General features: G+C 39.8%; 1 protein-coding gene across 1 annotated transcript in view; it reads left to right on the forward strand.

The window, feature by feature from the left end:
• The window catches only part of LOC108799199 (transmembrane protein 245), a 37,632-nt gene that overhangs the window by 11,874 nt on the left and 7,300 nt on the right, over nt 1-18,458 (forward strand). The window contains exons 4-9 of the mRNA XM_018571030.1: nt 1,982-2,072; nt 3,674-3,772; nt 7,516-7,647; nt 12,989-13,111; nt 14,611-14,756; nt 17,513-17,613. Of these exons, the coding sequence (XP_018426532.1) occupies nt 1,982-2,072; nt 3,674-3,772; nt 7,516-7,647; nt 12,989-13,111; nt 14,611-14,756; nt 17,513-17,613 (692 nt within the window). The remainder of the gene's footprint in view (nt 1-1,981; nt 2,073-3,673; nt 3,773-7,515; nt 7,648-12,988; nt 13,112-14,610; nt 14,757-17,512; nt 17,614-18,458) is intronic.

An 18,458-nucleotide genomic window follows, 5' to 3' on the forward strand; every position in this document is an offset into this window, starting at 1 on the left:
GGCCCCTACACTGCTAGTTCGTGGCCCTGCTCTTCATCTTCTTGTTTGCACCTTGGGTGTTCAGCAAGGTGCTGGCTTCAGTTTTAGCTCTCCTGTACTCTCATGGCATTCCCATTGTGGGATACTTAAATCTCCTGTTGAGGTAAAAGTCAGCATGGGCTCTCATGGGCAACACCGCTTTTACTTTACAGAAATTACAGCAGTTTGGATGAATCCTGAACCTTCAGATATCAGCACTGGAACCAACTCATTGTTTCAAAAGTTCTAGTTATAGTCCTGGACACAGGTTAGACCAGAGTGTATTTTCATAGAAGAAACTTCAGACTCTCCAATCTCAGATTCAAACTCTCCAGCCTAAGAGTCATCTGACACTCCCTTTTTGCATGAGAGTTTTGGGCCTGATGGTAGCCTCCTTCGGGGCAGTTCCATTTGTCCAGTTTCACTCCAGACCTCTACAACGCAACATTCTGTTGTAGTGGGACAAGCCAGTCAAATCCCTGGACAAAGTGATTAATTTACCACCAAGGACCAGGTTGTCCGTGGCCTCTTAGCTCAGTATTTTGGCTCTGCAGCCAGTGGAGTCCTTCCTTTCCATCTACTGAAAGATCCTCATGTCAAATGCCAGCCTGTCAGGCTGGGTAGGAGTCTTGGGCACTTTGCACTGTTGGTGCAAGAGACTTGATTGATGGATGAGTCTTCGTCAGGAATCTTCGTCCTGGAACTTCAGTCAATTTGGCTGTCTCTGCAGCTTTTGACCATCCTGCTGAAAGGTCATCCAATCCAGATTCATTTGAACAACACAATGACAGTGACATACGTCACGCATCAAGGAGGAACCAGAAGTCTCTGGGTGCCAGGGGAGGCAAACTGGCTTCTGTCCTGGGCATAACTTTGTTTTTCCACCTTGTTTGCCATTTACATCCCAGATGTAGACAATAGGCAGGCAGGGGAGTGGTCCCAACACCCAGAGGTATTCCAGGACTTATGTTACAAGTGTAAGATGCTAAATATAGACCTTCTGGCCTGTAGGTTCAACAACAAACTAGGCAGGTTTGTTCTCGGGTACATGAATCCTTTAGCGCAGTGGTTCTCAACCTGTGTAACCTCAGGACCCACATTTGTCCTTGGTCATTAAGTCGCGACCCAAAAATAGTTTCACATTCGCAGTGATACCTAACCTGTATGGCACAATCGTCCTTTAAGTACACACGCATGCCCCATGTGCACGTGTTTATTTGCAGGCAGATGGTAGGGCGGCAGGGTTGGTTTTAATTTCTTTTTTTAAATTTTTATTATTTTTTTATTGGGTCGCGACCCATGAGTTGAGAACCACTGCTTTAGCGGAATCAGTGAATGCCCTGGTAACTCCAAGGGATCAGTACACTTTTCTCTATGCCTTTCATCCCATGGAATGTCTTCCTCCCTTGCTTTGCATGAGATGGAAGGCATTCTGTTGATCCTCATTGCTCACAAATAATTTACCATCCTGCTTCACAGCTACTGGTTTTAACGGCTTGGCTGTTGAAGCCTAGGTTCTGAGGGACAGGGGCACCTGTGTGATTCCTATTATATCAAAGGGAGACTTTGTTTCTGTTTAGGAAAGGACAAGTAATTAAATGGTTATATAAACCCTTCCTTGCAGGTATGGGTTGCATTTCTAAATGCAGGACTTCTATATATCAAAGTTACCATTAAAAATAGATGATATTCTAAAAATAATTGTGCACCCTGGTGTAATTCCAGTCAGCAGTTCTTGCCATTCATAATATATGATTGGTTATAATATATAATGGCCCTCACCATTCCATTACCATGACTCATATAAAATATCTGTAATAATATGATAATGTGTGTCTCTGTGATAGCTATTGTATTATACACTTTCTTGATATTTCACAAATTTCCTCCTTGCTTCTTTTTAGGTACACTTAGCTTTGCAACTCTAGATATAATATTTTCTTTAAAATTTGTGTTTAAACAGTTGGCTACCTGAAGCAAAGGTTGTCCAGACAGCTCTCAACTCTGCTGCAAACAATGTTTATCAGTATGGCAGAGAATGGATTACTAATAAGGTATGCATGCACATTGTTTTTTCCATTTTAGGTTGAAATTGGAAATGGATTAATGCAAAACCATTTGCAGGGTGGCAGTTATAAAGTACTCATATGCAAGAAATAACAGTCACCTGATCTGACTGCTATTAACTGGATCAGACAACAGTATCTTTAAATTGGGTTGATGGCTCTTGGAGAAACAGTTATTCAGACTAGTCCAAAAACCTGTTTCAATCACTGGTGTTGCCTCTAATAAGCTTCCAGAAGCAGCATTTTCCTGGCATACACTGTTTTCTTCAGCTTTGCATAACATAAACGAAAACGCTTTGTGCTTATTCACGACAGGATATGATGTAGTAATACATGCTCTGCAACACACTTGATCATGCTTTGTGGTGCACTAAGTGCACTGTAGTGCAGGTACATTCTGTAGATCTTTTAAGTGCCATACAAAATGAATGGCACTGCAACGTATTGCAACGTGATTGCTGCGCTACCATTTGTTGGGGTAAGAGGCATTTTACTATGCGTTACTTTAACATGATGATATAAACAGGCCCCTAGTAGAGTGTTCATTTGAGGGCTGATAAGGAAAGCTTTGGTGTGCCAATATGTCACTCTTTAACATCTATGGCTAATCCTGGTCTCTTAGGAATTTTTTTAGAAACTTACATTTAAAACTCTGTGAAAACAAAAAAACACCCTTGCAGTGGGGCCTCCACAATGCAAGGGTTAAGTCTAGTGGAGAGGAATAAGGAGTAATACTAACCTTTTTTCCCCCACTTTGGTAGGCACCCTCCATTTGTGTGACTGGTGCCCTGAAGCCTCCTATCTAAGGCGCTTCTAATCATGGTTGCACACTTGCCTCCTCCATATACAGTGCAGGGCTGAGAGCCCTGAGTATTTGGAGGAACCACGCGGGGCTTCAGGAGGAGAGCATCGGAGCCAGGAGAAAGGTAAGTAATACAGCCTCTTCATCTCCCAAGTCACGAAGGGGTTAAATGTTGAAGGACAGCTGTGTCTGTGTAGTGACCATTCTAGTCTCTATGAAGGTATACTGCGCAAACACAGTCTTTGCTAAAAAAGATTTGTGCCGCTATAAACATTGCAGGAGGCTTTGGCTTTTCTACTGAAGTAAGCACTTGTAGTAAGGAGTTTGGTACAGATACGTTCATGAGGGCTAGGGAAGGTGGGTTAGTGTTAGGTTTGTAAAAACTTTTCTGGATAGGAGAGCACACGCTACTGATAAGTCGCATACAGCCTGTATTCAGGACAGCACAGGCTCGAGCTGTGCTCCTAATCACTTGTTTGGTGGAGAGAGGGACAGGGGAGGGAGGAGAGTTGCATTATGTCCTATGGACGCAGGCAGAAGAAGGAGGAGGTATCTGTGGTGCTGGCTGGAACGTGCACGCAAAGATGTCTCCAGGGAAGCCTGTAAGGGGCAAGAGACACCTGAAACCCAATCCGGGACAGAGAGCATTTTCAAATGGGTAAAGAAAATCAACCACAGCGCTAAAAAGGAAAGCACATTGCAATGATTGTAAGTGCTGAGATCTGCTGTAATATGTATTTTACTTGTGAGCGTGTAATATCACTTTAATGTCTGAATTTATTTACAGCTGCACAAGGTACTAGGAGAAAAGGTTAACAACACCGCTATAATTGAGAAACAAGTTCTAGAACTCTGGGACAGACTGTACCATTCCTGGATCACAAAGGTATTTTACGTAGTAAAATATGTATATGATAGATATGTCAACAGTCTATTGGTCTATTATCTTATTGGCACATTGGTGATAAGATTTGCCACAACATTTATAAGGGAAGCCCTTTCTTTTTGTTGGATTTTCTATATTATGGAAAATGCAAAAAGAGTGCTGATATTGTAAGACCCATGGGTGGGCTGAAACAATTTCTGGAACTATGGCAGAAAGATCTTCTCGCTGGAGATCACAAGAGACTCAGCTTTCCAGGTTCTACCGATATCGGAAATATTATCTTTTAGATGATTGACAATTTAATTAATAGTTTCTAAACCTACTGTTTGTGTATGTGATTGACCTTCTTCTTCATGACTAAAAATTACAATGAGGGTAACTGCAATAACAGACTTAGGGGATCTTATGTACAGATCACCCATGAAAACCAGAAGCAATTGAAAAAGTAAGCAGGACCAGCAAAACAAAGAAAGAAAAAGTTAAACAAACAAACAAACAAACAAACTCTACAGTCATGTGAAAAATTAGGTATAATCCTTGTAATTTGGCGACTTTTTCAACATATTTTAACAGGCAAGCATTATATCTTTATTCAAACAGTGCCTACAGATAAAGGTGATATACTGAATAAGAACACAAGACAAAAATATCAATAAATATAATGGTGTGCTGTGGGAAAGTAAAACAAGCAAAACAAATGGCAAACGCACTCATCAATTTGTCACAAGCTGTGGGAAAGTAAGTACACACTTCATCAAAAGCTGGTAATGCCCCCCGTTAGTAGAAAATACTTTTGCATAACTGCCTACCAGTCCCTGACATTGACATAGAAATTTCCGACCACTTCTCCATGCAAAATTCCTTTTGTTGTGAGATGTTTGCAGGTTTTCTTGCATGAGCTGCCTGTTCCAAAAGCCCCCTACAAGATTTCAATGGGAATGTCATAACCCTCTATTTCTTCTTTTGTGAGCCATTCATTGGTGGATTTGCTAGCGTGCTTCGGATCATTATCATGTTGAAAGACCCATTGCCTCATTCTCGTCAAGCAAAACTTTGATATGGTGCAGTATAGCGGACTCCATGAGTGTAAACTGCCCAGCACAACCCCAAACCATAACATTTCCACCACTATGCTTCACAGTTGTTGTGTGGTTCTTTTCCTGGAATGCTGTGACCAAACAACTTTAATCTTCAGCACATTGTTCCAGAAGGCCCCTGATCGTTGGCTATATGTTATATGGCAATCCGTAGTCTTGCTCTAATGTTCTTTTTTGGACAGCAAAGGTTTTTTTCTTAACACACCATGCAGGGTAAATTGGTGCAATCTCTTTCTGATTCTAGATGGATGCATTTTGACTCCAGCTGCTGCAAGATTTATCTGAACACCCCAAGATGAGATGCGTGCGCTTTTATGCAACACAATTAAAATGCGTGATGCCATTGTGGTGCCATTGCGGTGCCATTGCTTGTTAATGACACCCCAAATGCGGCTGGTAAACCGTTCCTCTTTGCCCATGCATTGACCTGCACCAAACGTGCAAAAACAAGTGGTAAAAATAGTCTTAAGCTCGCAGCTCAAACTGCCGCATGAGCTTCTTTCATGCGTTTGTCGCACATGGGGCAACACATTGAAATGAATGGGCTAACACTCGGTAAAGCACACACAAACACAATGCATGGTCTCGTGAGCCGCAAGTGTGAACGGGGACTCTGTTGATCATTGCATGATGACACCACACACTTCAGTAGCAAAGAGAACACCAAATCGTAGAGGTTTAAATAAAACATGTTCCACCTGCATACCTAACTAAGGAGGTTATAATCATTGGAACCTTATCTAATCTGGAATCAATTATAGTTTTTTGGGGGTTTGAAGTTGTTTTTGGAGTGTACTGATTTTTATCATACGGCAAATTTACATTGCCGTTCATTTAGATCAAGAAAAAGATACACTATGTCCGTTTTATGCTTCATTTATAGTATATCAGCTTTATTTGTAGGTGCTATTTGAATCAAGATCTGCTGTACAAATATGTTAAAAAAGTCAACAGTTTCCATTATTTTATTTTTGTTTTACCCTCTTATGTTTGTTTACCTTTTTCTTTTTTGTTTTGCTGGTCCTGCTTAACTTTTCAAGCTCTTCTGGTTTTCATAGGTGATCTGCACATAGGATCTCCTATATCTGCATTGTGTTTACTCTTATTGTAACATTTAGTCATGGACAAGACTTTTTACAGAAGCCTCAGAAAATGAATAAATAAATCTGTGTATTTAGTACAAAACATGTTATTTGCTGAAGCCTACAGGAAGTTGAAGGCCATCACCTGTATAACAATGCCTCTAATCATCATGCCTTATTTTTCTGCTAGTGTTCTAGGAAGTTGGACACTTTTTCCTTAGTTGTGCAGAAAAAAGTCTAACTATAATTAATTCAGTCAGACAATCAAAGCGGTAATACTTCAATCAAGATCCTTGATACAGCACTGATAATTATCTTCTGTGAGTTCATTCAAGACCTCCACACCGCTGCCTGAGCTAGTCTGTACATAGAAGCACCAAGTGGTTCTCCCATCCAATTCCTTTCCATTGCCCACCTATAGAGACAGCAGCCTAGCCTCACATTGGGCCTACTTGCTGATGGCCATGTGACACATCATGTCTTCTCAAAGACAAACAAAGCACAGTCCTACTGCTTTAGGTGACTTCAGCCCATACTTCCCTAATGGGTCTTCGGGCGCATTTACCAAGTGTCCCAGCTATTATCTCCGGCAGAGTTTGTTTCTGATCACCCTCGTTCTGAATCAGATGACTCAGAATTCCAGTAGTCGGGAGTGGTTGCTTGTGGATCTCCGCAGTTTTCTGCAATTGACTGATATACAATGGGTTGTTTCAAATGTTATTGATGCAGACTGACTCACCCTGCATTTGGAGGATCAGCCTGCTGTTGACTTTGGGTCTTTTAATGCTCTTAAGTCTCCATACACCTTTCCACTTCACCCCGCCTGAGGGCTTCCTCTATGCAGCCTGGAAATATCCTGTAGGGTCCTGGGTCCTGGGCACCTTTTTGTTGTTCTTGTAAGATTATTTGTGCTATTTAAAAATATAGATCACCTGTCCTTTTCTCAGAATTAGCCTTAGTATGTGTATTTATATGGCAGGGACTAGTAACCTGCTGTGGGGTGCAAGAACTGATGTAAACGGGGGTCTATATATTTTTTAAAGTGCAGAGCAATATGTTGGTTCTATACTGTATACAGGTGAAACTCGAATAATTAGAATATCGTGCAAAAGTTCATTTATTTCACTAATGCAACTTAAAAGGTGAAACTAATATATGAGATAGACTCATTACATGCAAAGCAAGATAGTTAAAGCCGTGATTTGTCATAATTGTGATGATTATGGCTTACAGCTCATGAAAACCCAAATCCACAATCTCAGAAAATATGAATATTGTGAAAAGGTGCAATATTATAGGCTCAAAGTGTCCCACTCTAAAGACATTATAATAAATTACATGCTGAATACCTGGGGTAGGTTTTCAGTATATGAAAATTAAATGATGTAGGAAGCCTCTGAGATTTACTTTTCCTATGTTAATAGACTCTTTGCTATTTCAGCTGTCATATTTCATCTTCTCGGTTGGTAGTTATTACTGTTGAAAGCGGTAGTACACATATTGTATTTGCATTGTTCTCTGATGCTTTATTTTGAGATTTAAAGTTTGTATATTCTTTTGGTAGAATGTGACAAACTCCAGCAGAAACAAGGGTCACAAGATGCAGATACAACGTCAGAACAGTTGGCTTGGAGACATCTTGGATTGGCAAGATATCGCTTCTTTTGTTCATGAAAATATTGAAACCTTTCTTTCGGTGAGACATTGATTCTATATTTTCTTTAGTTTTATGTTCTTAGTGTACACTTGTATTGTTAATATTTCACTCTTGATAACCCACACCCTCACCTACTATTTATTGCTTTCCCCACACTCCTCTCCTCCTTTTTTTCCTGCTTGTCAGTAAGTGCTAAAGCTTACAATGGGTTAATGACCTTTTCTCATCCTAGCATTTGGGCCTGGCAATTGAACACTGCTTCCTAGGAGGAAGGGGAGAACATCAGACTCTCCCCCATACCTGGAATTTAGGGCTTGTTCGCACCTCCTGCCGCCATGTGATCGCCCGCACCAGAGCGCATGGCACAGCAATGCCCGCGCTGTGGTTTAATCACAGAAAATTGTACATGCACCTACCCCCAGTCAATGTAGTAAACAGAACAGCCGCCGGAAGTCTGTTTACATGCGTAAAGCGGACAGCTGGCTTTACACTGGAAGTGATTCGGGCAGTTGTAAAGCTGAACGCTTCCACAGGCTGGCAAATGTGTTCCCATCTGGTACTACCCAGGCTCGGCTGCCCCTCCTGCAGGCCCAGGATTGACATCGCAGGTGTCAGTGGGTAGAGGAGAGAGAGAGACCATGAACATCCGTTCACTGGTCTCCCCACTGAAGGAAGCTGGAAGGGAAGATTGATTTCATTTTTTGTTTCTGAACTGTCATTCCCCAACCAAAGAAGGGGAAGAAGTGGATCAAGCATGGCCTGTCCTTGATCAGCTTCAATGGGCTGAAAAGGTTACATTAAGGGTCTAATAGACCCCTAATGCCTCCTTAGAGAGCACCTGTCATCACTAAAGTGCTATTACATAGAGGGCTTTTTTTTTTTAAACAAAAAAAGTTTTTTAAAATATTTTTAAAAACACCCAAAAAATGTTAAGTCCCCAGCCCCTCACATACTAATGCAAACACGCGTCGGGTGTGCCTACGTAAGAAAGCCACCATCGTATCACACATATTAGATATCTCCATGTATGCCAGAGTGAGAGCAATAAATCTAGGGCCATTTTTCACAGTTAAAGTGATATTAAAGTCAAAAGATTTTTTTTTTTTACGTTATGTCAAATAGAGTTAACAAACAGTAGTAAGAATGCACATGAACGTTTCCTTAGAATTTGGTCATGCTGGGGTTTTTTTTATAAGTCCACAGAGTCATATACATCAGTAATGCTTTCTTCTATGTGAAAAGGGAGATGAGTTAGATTATTTAATGCTTAACTCTCATCTCTCTTTATATTATAGTAGAGGAGAAGGCAAGGTATGTGTTATTGGATGATATTAAGAAGATGACATATATAAAGAGGAGGTTATAGTTGGAAAGGGCCGAGATGTGAGGGGTTTTTTTTTCCTTTCTTTGGAAAGAACACTTTGACGGTTGTGAAGTAAGAAAAATGAATCACTTCATTTATGGGGAATAGGGAGGGGTTTAAAGAGGATATAATTATTTTTGCACATTTTGGATATAATGGAGTGAGAGTAAATATAAACACACACATGAGTGTTCTAGTAAGAGAGTTATAGTAGAATCACGATAATTGTTTTTTTTTGCTTATTCATAGAGTACTTTTTCTTTGTAAAGAGTACCAAGTTTTTTCACTGAACACGTAGGGTCACATCATAGGTATTTTTTTATTTTTGTTTCCCTCTTAATCAGAGTATTTTTACTTTTGTAAAGATTTTTATTTTTTTCACTAAACACATATTTTCACATTCTAGGCATTTTTATTTTTTACACACATTATTCACTATTAATAAACACATTGTTATACTAAGTAAAAATATGTATATATTTTTTCTTTCTCCCATTCATAGTGTTTTTTTTTTTTTTTTTTAAAAATTTTTATTTCTTTTTTTAGTATACACTATTTACTTTTTGTGCACTATTTTTATACACATTTTGTTTACACTACCTATCAATAAACACACATTTTTTACACCTCAGGTAGGAATTTTTTTTTGTTCTTGTTTTTCTTTGTCTTTTGTCGTTTTTGAAATAAGAAGCTTACACGTGATAAACTATGTAAATATTTTTTATGCAATTAATGAATATTGTAGGGGGGTATTGAATTAGATGACCAACAGAAGGTCATGTCTTCCTGAGTTTTGTTTTGTTTTTTTACTTTGTTTTATTGTCTTATTTGATATGTTTAAGCCATGTTTGAAATTTCCAATAAAAACTTTTTTTTTTATAATTAATTTCAAATGCTGATTAAATCACTATAAATATTGCTTCTTGATGTTTAACAGTTTTAGCTTCCTGCAGAAACAGCTGGTCCTCTGTGCACTGGCCCTAAAATCCTGCTTTAGGCTGGCTCCTTTCCCTTGCTGAGTCGTATGGAGCCACCCTTGTGTGTGCTAATAATAACAATTCTCAGGGAAAGGTTTAAAAGTACAATGTACACCAAAAAAAAATATTACATTAATATTACTATTAGTACCTGAACACATATGGACATATCTGAAGTTTATGCAGCTTTTCTGTGCAGCCTCGTGGTCTGTGTTAAATGCCTTGGTAGGCAAAAGAAGATGCTAAATGTGCTCTATGTGTCCAGGGCCGTTGTCCATTGCAGTGGAATCCAGACCCTAAAGTCTCTCCTTTCCAGACCACGGCCCATCTCTCTAATGGGTTGATTTCTGTGTCTCCAGTTCAGTTTACCACTTTAGTGTTTTTTTCCCTTAATGTTTCCTTACAGGGTTATTACATTGAACCTGCACAACTCCCCCTGGAGTACTTGTTTTGTGCAAGCACCCACTATTTTGTCTCTCTCGGTGTGCACTCAACCTAGCCACATACTGTCTGCTGCTGCTGTCACTCTGCATGCTCTGCCTCGTTATACTACACCACTGCACACCTATGCCTTGGGTTACTGCCTTCCTACAGCTTTTGTGACACTACGCGCCCTCTTGTGTGCACATGACGGGCATGCGGTTGTGCACATGACGGACATGCGGTTGTGCACATGACGGACATCAGGAGCTGGGACACTGTAGTGGTTGCTCAGCGACCACTCAGCCTGACCATACTGCTGGCGAGAGCTCTAACCCTACTAGGGACACCTTTGTCACTAGTCCCATGCATTGCTCCTTGTCCCCTTCAATTTTGCCTCTGAAACCCTTAGGACCCCCTCCTCTCAGATTTTTCTAATGCCTGAGTTTATGGGAAAAAATGGCAGACCATTTTAGTGCTAAGCAACAAGCAGGTCCTCTCTCCCTTGGAGACCTCCTCTGACTCCCTACTGGCCTTTAATGCTACTGTGGAAGAGGAGGAAGACAATAACAAGGCATCTGCCTCTGAGGAATCTGTGTTCTATCCTCCTTCTCCACTTGCCCAACAATACCAAGTGGAGAAGACCTTTCTTACGAGGTGGGTGCTCCATGTGGTGGACCCTGATATTTCCTGTCTGAACTAGACTTTTACTGTCCCTGTCAAGGACAACCCTGTTTTTAGGAACTCCAAACAAAAGGTTGGAGGCCTGTTTGCCCTGCTGTTGCAACGAGTCTCCTCTCCATCCACATGTGGAGACTTATCTGACTTAAATGCTGGTCAATGGAGCTCCTATGCAAGAAGTTCCAAGAGCTCATGCCCTTTACCGGGCAACATCTTTTTGGCGAATCCTTGGACACCTACATCAAGGAGGTCACTGGGGGCAAAAGTACCTTTCTGCCCCAAAAGAAGTCAAAACCTCCTGTAGCTAAAGCTTCCACTTCCTCATTTTGGAAAGCTCCTTTTTTCCTTCCCAGGCTTCAGGCCCCTAGGTCAAAGCAGGGCTCCCAGTTTAGACATAGGGCCTGGTCTTTCAAGCCCTCCAAAGTCTTGGAGTGCCCCCATTTTCACAAGGTGGACGGACGTCTGTCATCATTCTCAGCTCGTTGGGCCCAAGACATCTGGGGTACCTGGGTTCAAAGTGTTTTTGCCAGGGCTTGCAAACTGAATTTCCACTCTCAGCCTTCCCCTCGTTCTTCAAAGACACGCGGCTCCTTTCACCGTGTTGGATCAGCTCCTTTATCATGGGGTCATCGTACCCACACTGAAGGCAGAAAAGTTTCAGGGGGTTTTCTTTGAACCTATTTATTGTCCCCAAGGCCAAGGAAGTGGCTCACCCTATTCTGGATCTAAAGATCCTCAACAGGTTCTTGTGAGTCCAAAAGTTCTGGACGGAATCTTCCCGATCTGTCATCACCTACCTCCACCCAGGTAATTTCCTAGCCTTGCTGGATATCAAGGATGCATACTTACACATCCCAATTTGTCCTGTCCATTGCTACCTGCATTTTGCTGTGGGCACCTGGCACTTCCAATTTTCTGCACTTCCCTTCATTCTGTCCACTGCACACAGAAGTCAATGCTGGAGCCTTGCATTGCCTGGAGTACCAGGGCCTAGTCTTAGACACTGCCTTTGCCAGAGTTTTCTTTCCCCTTTAGAAAATGCTATCTCTCCATGCTCGCGCTGGGACCTTAAAGCGACACTAAACTCAAAAATTAAATAATAAAAATAACTTCTAATATATAATCAATGACTGTGTACCTTATTTTGTTATTGTTCAGCTCGAAATGCTCCAAAATCCGGTTTATTTTTCTCCAGCCACAACTTCCTGCCAGATGGTGGCTACTTCTCCATGGTCCCTATGTGTGCTGAAAAGTAGCCACCCTCTGTGCTTTTTCATGTGAAGGACTACAGTCAGACATAAGAACTATGAAGCTCTCTCACTTCTCCTCTTTAGAATCCTCCCAGTCTCCGCCCACAAATCCTCCCCTCCAGACTCTGCACTGAGCTGTGATCACTGGGGTGAGCTAAATGTCTTGTGATGATTCTTATCTCAGCTGTTTTTTTTTTCTACACTACGTTTCTGAAGCAACCAACATAGAAATGACTGTCCCATTTCAAGCTGCTGCTATGTATTTCTACAAAAAAAACTCCCTATCAGCCATATCAATTCAGGCAAAAAGAATACCTGCAAAAGAGCATGAATACTTACCTTTCCCATTACACAGGATAAATGACATGGAGGTCTGTGGGAGGTACCACCGAACGCTGCGGGGGACACGGGATCGACACTCCCGGAAGTGTCCATCTCAGTAGACTTCAGATGAACATTGCTTTTGTATACAGTGGCGTATGACAGCCCAGGCAGCTAGAAAGGTAAGTATGCTGTCGTTTACAATGCATTTTAATGAATTTACAATGCATACATGTAGAAATTTAAAATGAATAACTTTATGTGCACCATTTTTACATTACACTAATTTTACACTGTTTATTAAATGTTGAACATGTGACACAAAACCTCTTTATGCTAAAATGATGAATTTTCTTGTTCTATGTTAGATACTGGAGTCCCTATGGATTGTAATGAGCCGAAACTTAAGCTTACTTTTTACTACAGTGACAACATTGTTTACAGTCATTTTCTACAGTGGCACTGCACTTCTCAATTTTGTCTTATCTTTGGTATGTATTTAAACATATATGATCTGTTTAATTGCCTGTATTTTCCTTAAAACTTCATGCATGGTCATTAAGAATACTTTGAAGCTACAATGTTTTTATCAAATTAAATTTTATGTTAAAAAGGATATTTAGACATCCTAATTTATTGCATGCACCAATAAGTAATTTTGTGGATTAGTCTGATCCAGCACATTGCTGGATGTGCTTGATCCTGTTTTAGTATTTACAGAAGTGTTACAAAAGTGTTAGTTTTTAGGATTTGGACACTGGCAAACAAAAAAAAAACCATCTAGTTTACAGGATTCTTAAGGATCAGGTTCCATACTGTCCTGTTACGGTCAGGGCACCTTCTACTAGATCTGTGATTGCTTCTTGGTTTTGCCAGCATTGGGCAGCTGTTTTGCAGATTTGCAAGACTGCCACGTGTTTTTTTGTTAACATGTTTTCATGTTCTCACAAGTTTTATCAGGTGGATGTCCATGGCCTTATCTGATGCCAGCTTTGGGTGTAAGGTTTGTCAGCCAGCTCTCTAATTGGAAAACACATACTACTATTCTCCCACAATGTTAGGTGAATGGTAGAAGAGTGGGTTAATGACAGGATCTCAATTGCCCATTCATAGAACAAGATGCATTGTGGGAGAAAATAGTTGTACAAGTTCATTGAATTGAGGAGAGGGCATCAAGGGCAAGGCAAACAGTACAGCTCTTCACACAAGCAGCTGCTGCAGTTGACTCATACAGCACTGCTCAAGCCAATATCCCCAACATTACTCAACTTCGGCTTTAAAGATCACAGAATTTGTCTATCTTTACAACAGTGCCAGCATGTTTATGTTGTCTTCTTTGGGTGACTGTATAACTTTCTGTGCTCTAAACCTGCACTGTCACTGTACATTGCTATGCTACCATCATATGTTAGGATCTTTTTCTAGTGGTTTGTGTAAAAATGTTTATTGTATTAGAATTCACATATTATATATATCTAACTATATATAATATGTATTAGGGATGCACCGATAGCGTTTTTTCGTTATCGAGTACGAGTGCCAATATTTTTTTTTTCATTACTCGGCCTACCAATAAGTGAAGCTGGCTTCCTGGCCAATCAAGAAGTGGGGCGGCACCGGCACCGATACTATTATTTACATACACATAAGCACAAAACTGTAACAATTGATAGCCGTGCCTAGATGGGCAATTTCAGTCAGTGAAAATGCCAGGCTTGTATCTTGCTTCCTTTTACGAGCATATTTAATTGTTCTAAGTCATAACTGAGTATGGTAAATGCTCATACGTATTTGCAAGAGAATTTTATGAGCATTTTCCAGTATTTCTATAGACGAAGATGGGAGGTGAAATGCTTGGACATACTAGAAAGAATAAAAGAAGCAGGAACGTTTTAAATTGGCTCTAAACAAATGCATTTGAACACATTAAAAATAAAACTATACAGGCTAAAACGTTTGTATGATCATTTATATGTTCTGTGTTTTATAGATTATTTTTCTTACGACACTGTTCTACCTCCTGAGTTCCAGTGATGAATACTACAAGCCTGTAAAGTGGGTTATAAGTCTTACTCCACTCTCTCAGCCTGGCCCTTCATCCAATATCATTGGTCAGTCAGTAGAGGAAGCAATAAGGTATGATCTTCAATTTTTTTTTCTTTTCTTAGCAAGACCACTTAGCTTAAGTCAAAACATTTTTTCATATGGCTGTGCAAGCCATATCGGAACAGATTAAGCTGATGGAACTACTCTATAAAGCAAGGCATATTTGATAATATAAAAAAACACAATTAGGGCCAGTTGTATCTGATGAAGGGGGCGTGACCCCGGAAACGCGTCATCACACATCACACAGTCTCCTCTGCTGACACATAGACACGGCTGTGCAGCTTTCACAGACTTTTCCTTGGGTCCATGGACTTACTTTTTATACTTTTTATACCTCAATCATGAATTTTGTGAGTATGTTTTATACCTGCCTCTGATCCTGATCTTAATAAATTTGTCTGCACCAGGAAAGGCGCCCCTTGTTTGTGTTTTTTCCCTAGATTTTGCAGTCTCCCTGGCTGGTTTGGGGCAGCATCCTGCAGACCTTTCCATAAACGTGCTTTTATTTATCAATTTTTAACAGACTTTGATTCTGACTATACTCGTGCGTATATTGGTTTGTACTGGTTGAGCAGTCCTTTCTGGCGCTTTTTTGTGTTCATATCTGGACTTTCAATAAGTGGTTTGCTTTCAGAAGCAACAAATGAATTTGACCCATGTAGATGAGGATACATTTTATATTAGGGCCTGTGTCGATGGGCATTGGGCTTGTATCAATGGCATCAATTTGACATCAGTTGAGATGCTTCTAAAATAATTTAGAATTCATTGATGGGTGCATCTGACCTTCAGTTGATCTCCTCCTGACCTTCATTTAACCTGCTTGAAGAGGGTTTTATATATCCATAGACTTATATGGGATGCAAAACCCCTCTGAAGCGAACAAAAACCCTATTGAAACAAGGTTTTAGAGAAGTCACTCCAGCCCTGAATACATGAATAAGTAAAGGTGGTTCTGTTTATTATCTGAAGCTGTTTTGCCTATAGCTAGTCATGCTTTAGTCTAAACTGGAGTATCAGTGTAAGTATAAGTGTGTCAGTGTAAGTACATGCCTTTCCTGTGTTATATGATTATAGATCCTATTTTTTTTTAAAACCCAGATCTAGGTATTATCTACAGATATAGTTAACCTTTCTGTTCACTTACCATCTATGTAAAACATTGCAAAAAAATGTTTTTTAACATTTACGTTTGCAAAACTGTAGCATGTGCATGTTTGCATAAACATTTGCTCCTTTATGGCATGTTCTTTCTGAATGTTCCATATCCCTGTATCCTGACACTCCTGTTCTGCTTGCTCGGGTGGATGTATTGCACATTACTAAGTTGCATGTTGACTTGGTGCAATTTAGTATGTGCGATATTTTCACATGAGTGCATGCACGTGGGCCTGCCTGTATCTTGCATTCTTTATCTCCTTATGGTTTTGTTTTCTTTCTGATAACCACAGGACAAATGATTGGCTTATTTGGTTCTAGATAGCTTGCTTATGCAGTTAATCAGAAATTATGATTTCAACATGAATCTATTATTTCTTAACATTTCAGACGTGCAATACAAAGTAGGGCCAATTAGTTATTGTGTAATAATTATTATAAACAATATGTTGTTTCTGTCATTATCAGCCTGCATTGCATTCATCTTATCATGGATTTTCATTCCTTTAACTATGCTGTATATTAGTACATTTTACCATGTAAAATGCTACTACTACTCTGCAAACAGAAATAAATGCTGGGCAGCTGCCTGGTGCCTGTGAATTTGTTGGCTTCATCAGGGTGATGGGGAACCCAGTGCTATGAAATGAATGCATTTTAAGATGCTTTGTTTGCTTGGTGCTCTTCCAAAAAAGAAATCCACTGACAAGTGCTAACTAGTCCAGACTACCAGATCCAGTTTTCTGTTTGCAGAATGATCGGGAAGGGGGTACAATTTCAAGATCAAAGAGGTTTTCCAGTTTTGGTGAAACTGGAAAACCTCTTTAATGTGCCATAGTTATGTTGGCATTAATGTAATTGTTATGCCACCAATATTCTGAATGAATGTCTTTCCATGAGATTATGATAAACACTCAAAGTACTTCTCTTATTTAGTGCTGCTGAAAGTACACTGTTGCATGATGTCACTGTGGATGGTTGAGAGTGTGCTTTCAGAAGACTAATTCACCAGTACACCACCACCCAAACCACAATACATGGACTGTCTTTTCAGAAGATTTTGTGAACATTCAGCAAAAATTCTTTATCACGATTATAAATGAAAATTATTGTGACCTATATTTTGCAGTTGTGACCCGTGCTTCTTTTCTGGTCATTTGCCCATTGAACAGTGGCAGATATCGATTTAGTTTGTAGTTCTTTACTCTGAACCATATTTTCCGATAGTTGAATCACTGCAGGAAATTAGTTTTCCTACAATTTTGAAAATTATTTTAGCTGATATCTCCCATTTCTACAAGTCTTAGATAATTGGTTTTGTACCTAGAACAAAAACATTAATTTTGCACCAAATTCAAATTTGATGTCAAATTCTTGTCACATCTTCTGAAAGATTTGTGCATACGTGGCCCACTTGAGGTAAACTAATGAGCCATCTCGGGCTGCATAAAGTGGGAGGGACTAGACTAAGAAGCATGACTGTGTTTATGGTAAGTGTTTTTGGGAGGCTGGTAAGAATTCATTACACCACATTTGCATTTTACATAGGGAAAATATCACTATATATACAAGCTGTTTTTCCGGTGGATTGAATGCCATCTTTTTGCTTTGTTCCTCATTTTTAGGGGTGTATTTGATGCTTCCCTAAAAATGGCTTGCTTCTATGGACTGTACACTTGGCTTACACATACAATCTTTGGGATAAACATAATTTTTATACCATCTGGTAAGATGTGTATGCATGTCTGTATGTTATATGTTCATGTCTCTCAATGTATCTCAGCTTCTGTGTATGGTTTGCTGAGCTCTGAAATACATTATAAACATAAAATGATGATGTAATGTTTATCAAAATTAGTATAAGCAAACATAAAGTGGAAATAGAGGCATTTCTTCTTCTGTAGCAACCCCTACCTCTTACCAAAGTTTTTCACCACTACTACACCCACCATTCTTAATATATTGGCACTAAGTCGCAAACCCAGTCCGAGTTCTTGCGTGCTCTGTTGCACAATTTAGAGGCTGATTATGCTGCCCTGTGTCATGCCAAATAAGTGTGGAACAGAGAAGATCTCATTCCAATGCCATGTGGCCACATCACGTTACCAGCTAAGAGTACTGGCAGTGAACTGTACTTTAAAGATGCGTCTCTGAAATAGAAAGAACACTAACAGGGTAGTGTGACCTGCTTTTAGAAGATGATTTTTTGGTAGCGTCATAGTTTATTTTATACAGTTTCTATAAAAATGATTCACCCCTTGGACCTTTTCATGTTTTATTGTTAGAATGTTGAATCACAGCCTTGAGTCTGTGTGGATAGATCTCTGTTAGTTTTGTACATTTAGACACTGCAGTTTTTACTCATTCTCCTCTACAAAACTGCTTCAGTGATGTCAAGTTGTAGCGGAATTTTCAAGTGAAGCTACAAACGTTTTATTGGTTTGAATTCTGGGCTTTGGCTCAACCATTACAGGATATTAACATTGTTTTTAGATATTTCAATGAAAATAAACTATGACAACTGAAGACAAATAGAATATTTGGATGAAATTCCAGCTGATACAATGTTTT

The sequence above is a fragment of the Nanorana parkeri genome, unplaced genomic scaffold (genome assembly GCF_000935625.1).
Source record: "Nanorana parkeri isolate BGI_ZX_2015 unplaced genomic scaffold, ASM93562v1 scaffold1655, whole genome shotgun sequence".
NCBI lineage: Eukaryota > Metazoa > Chordata > Amphibia > Anura > Dicroglossidae > Nanorana > Nanorana parkeri.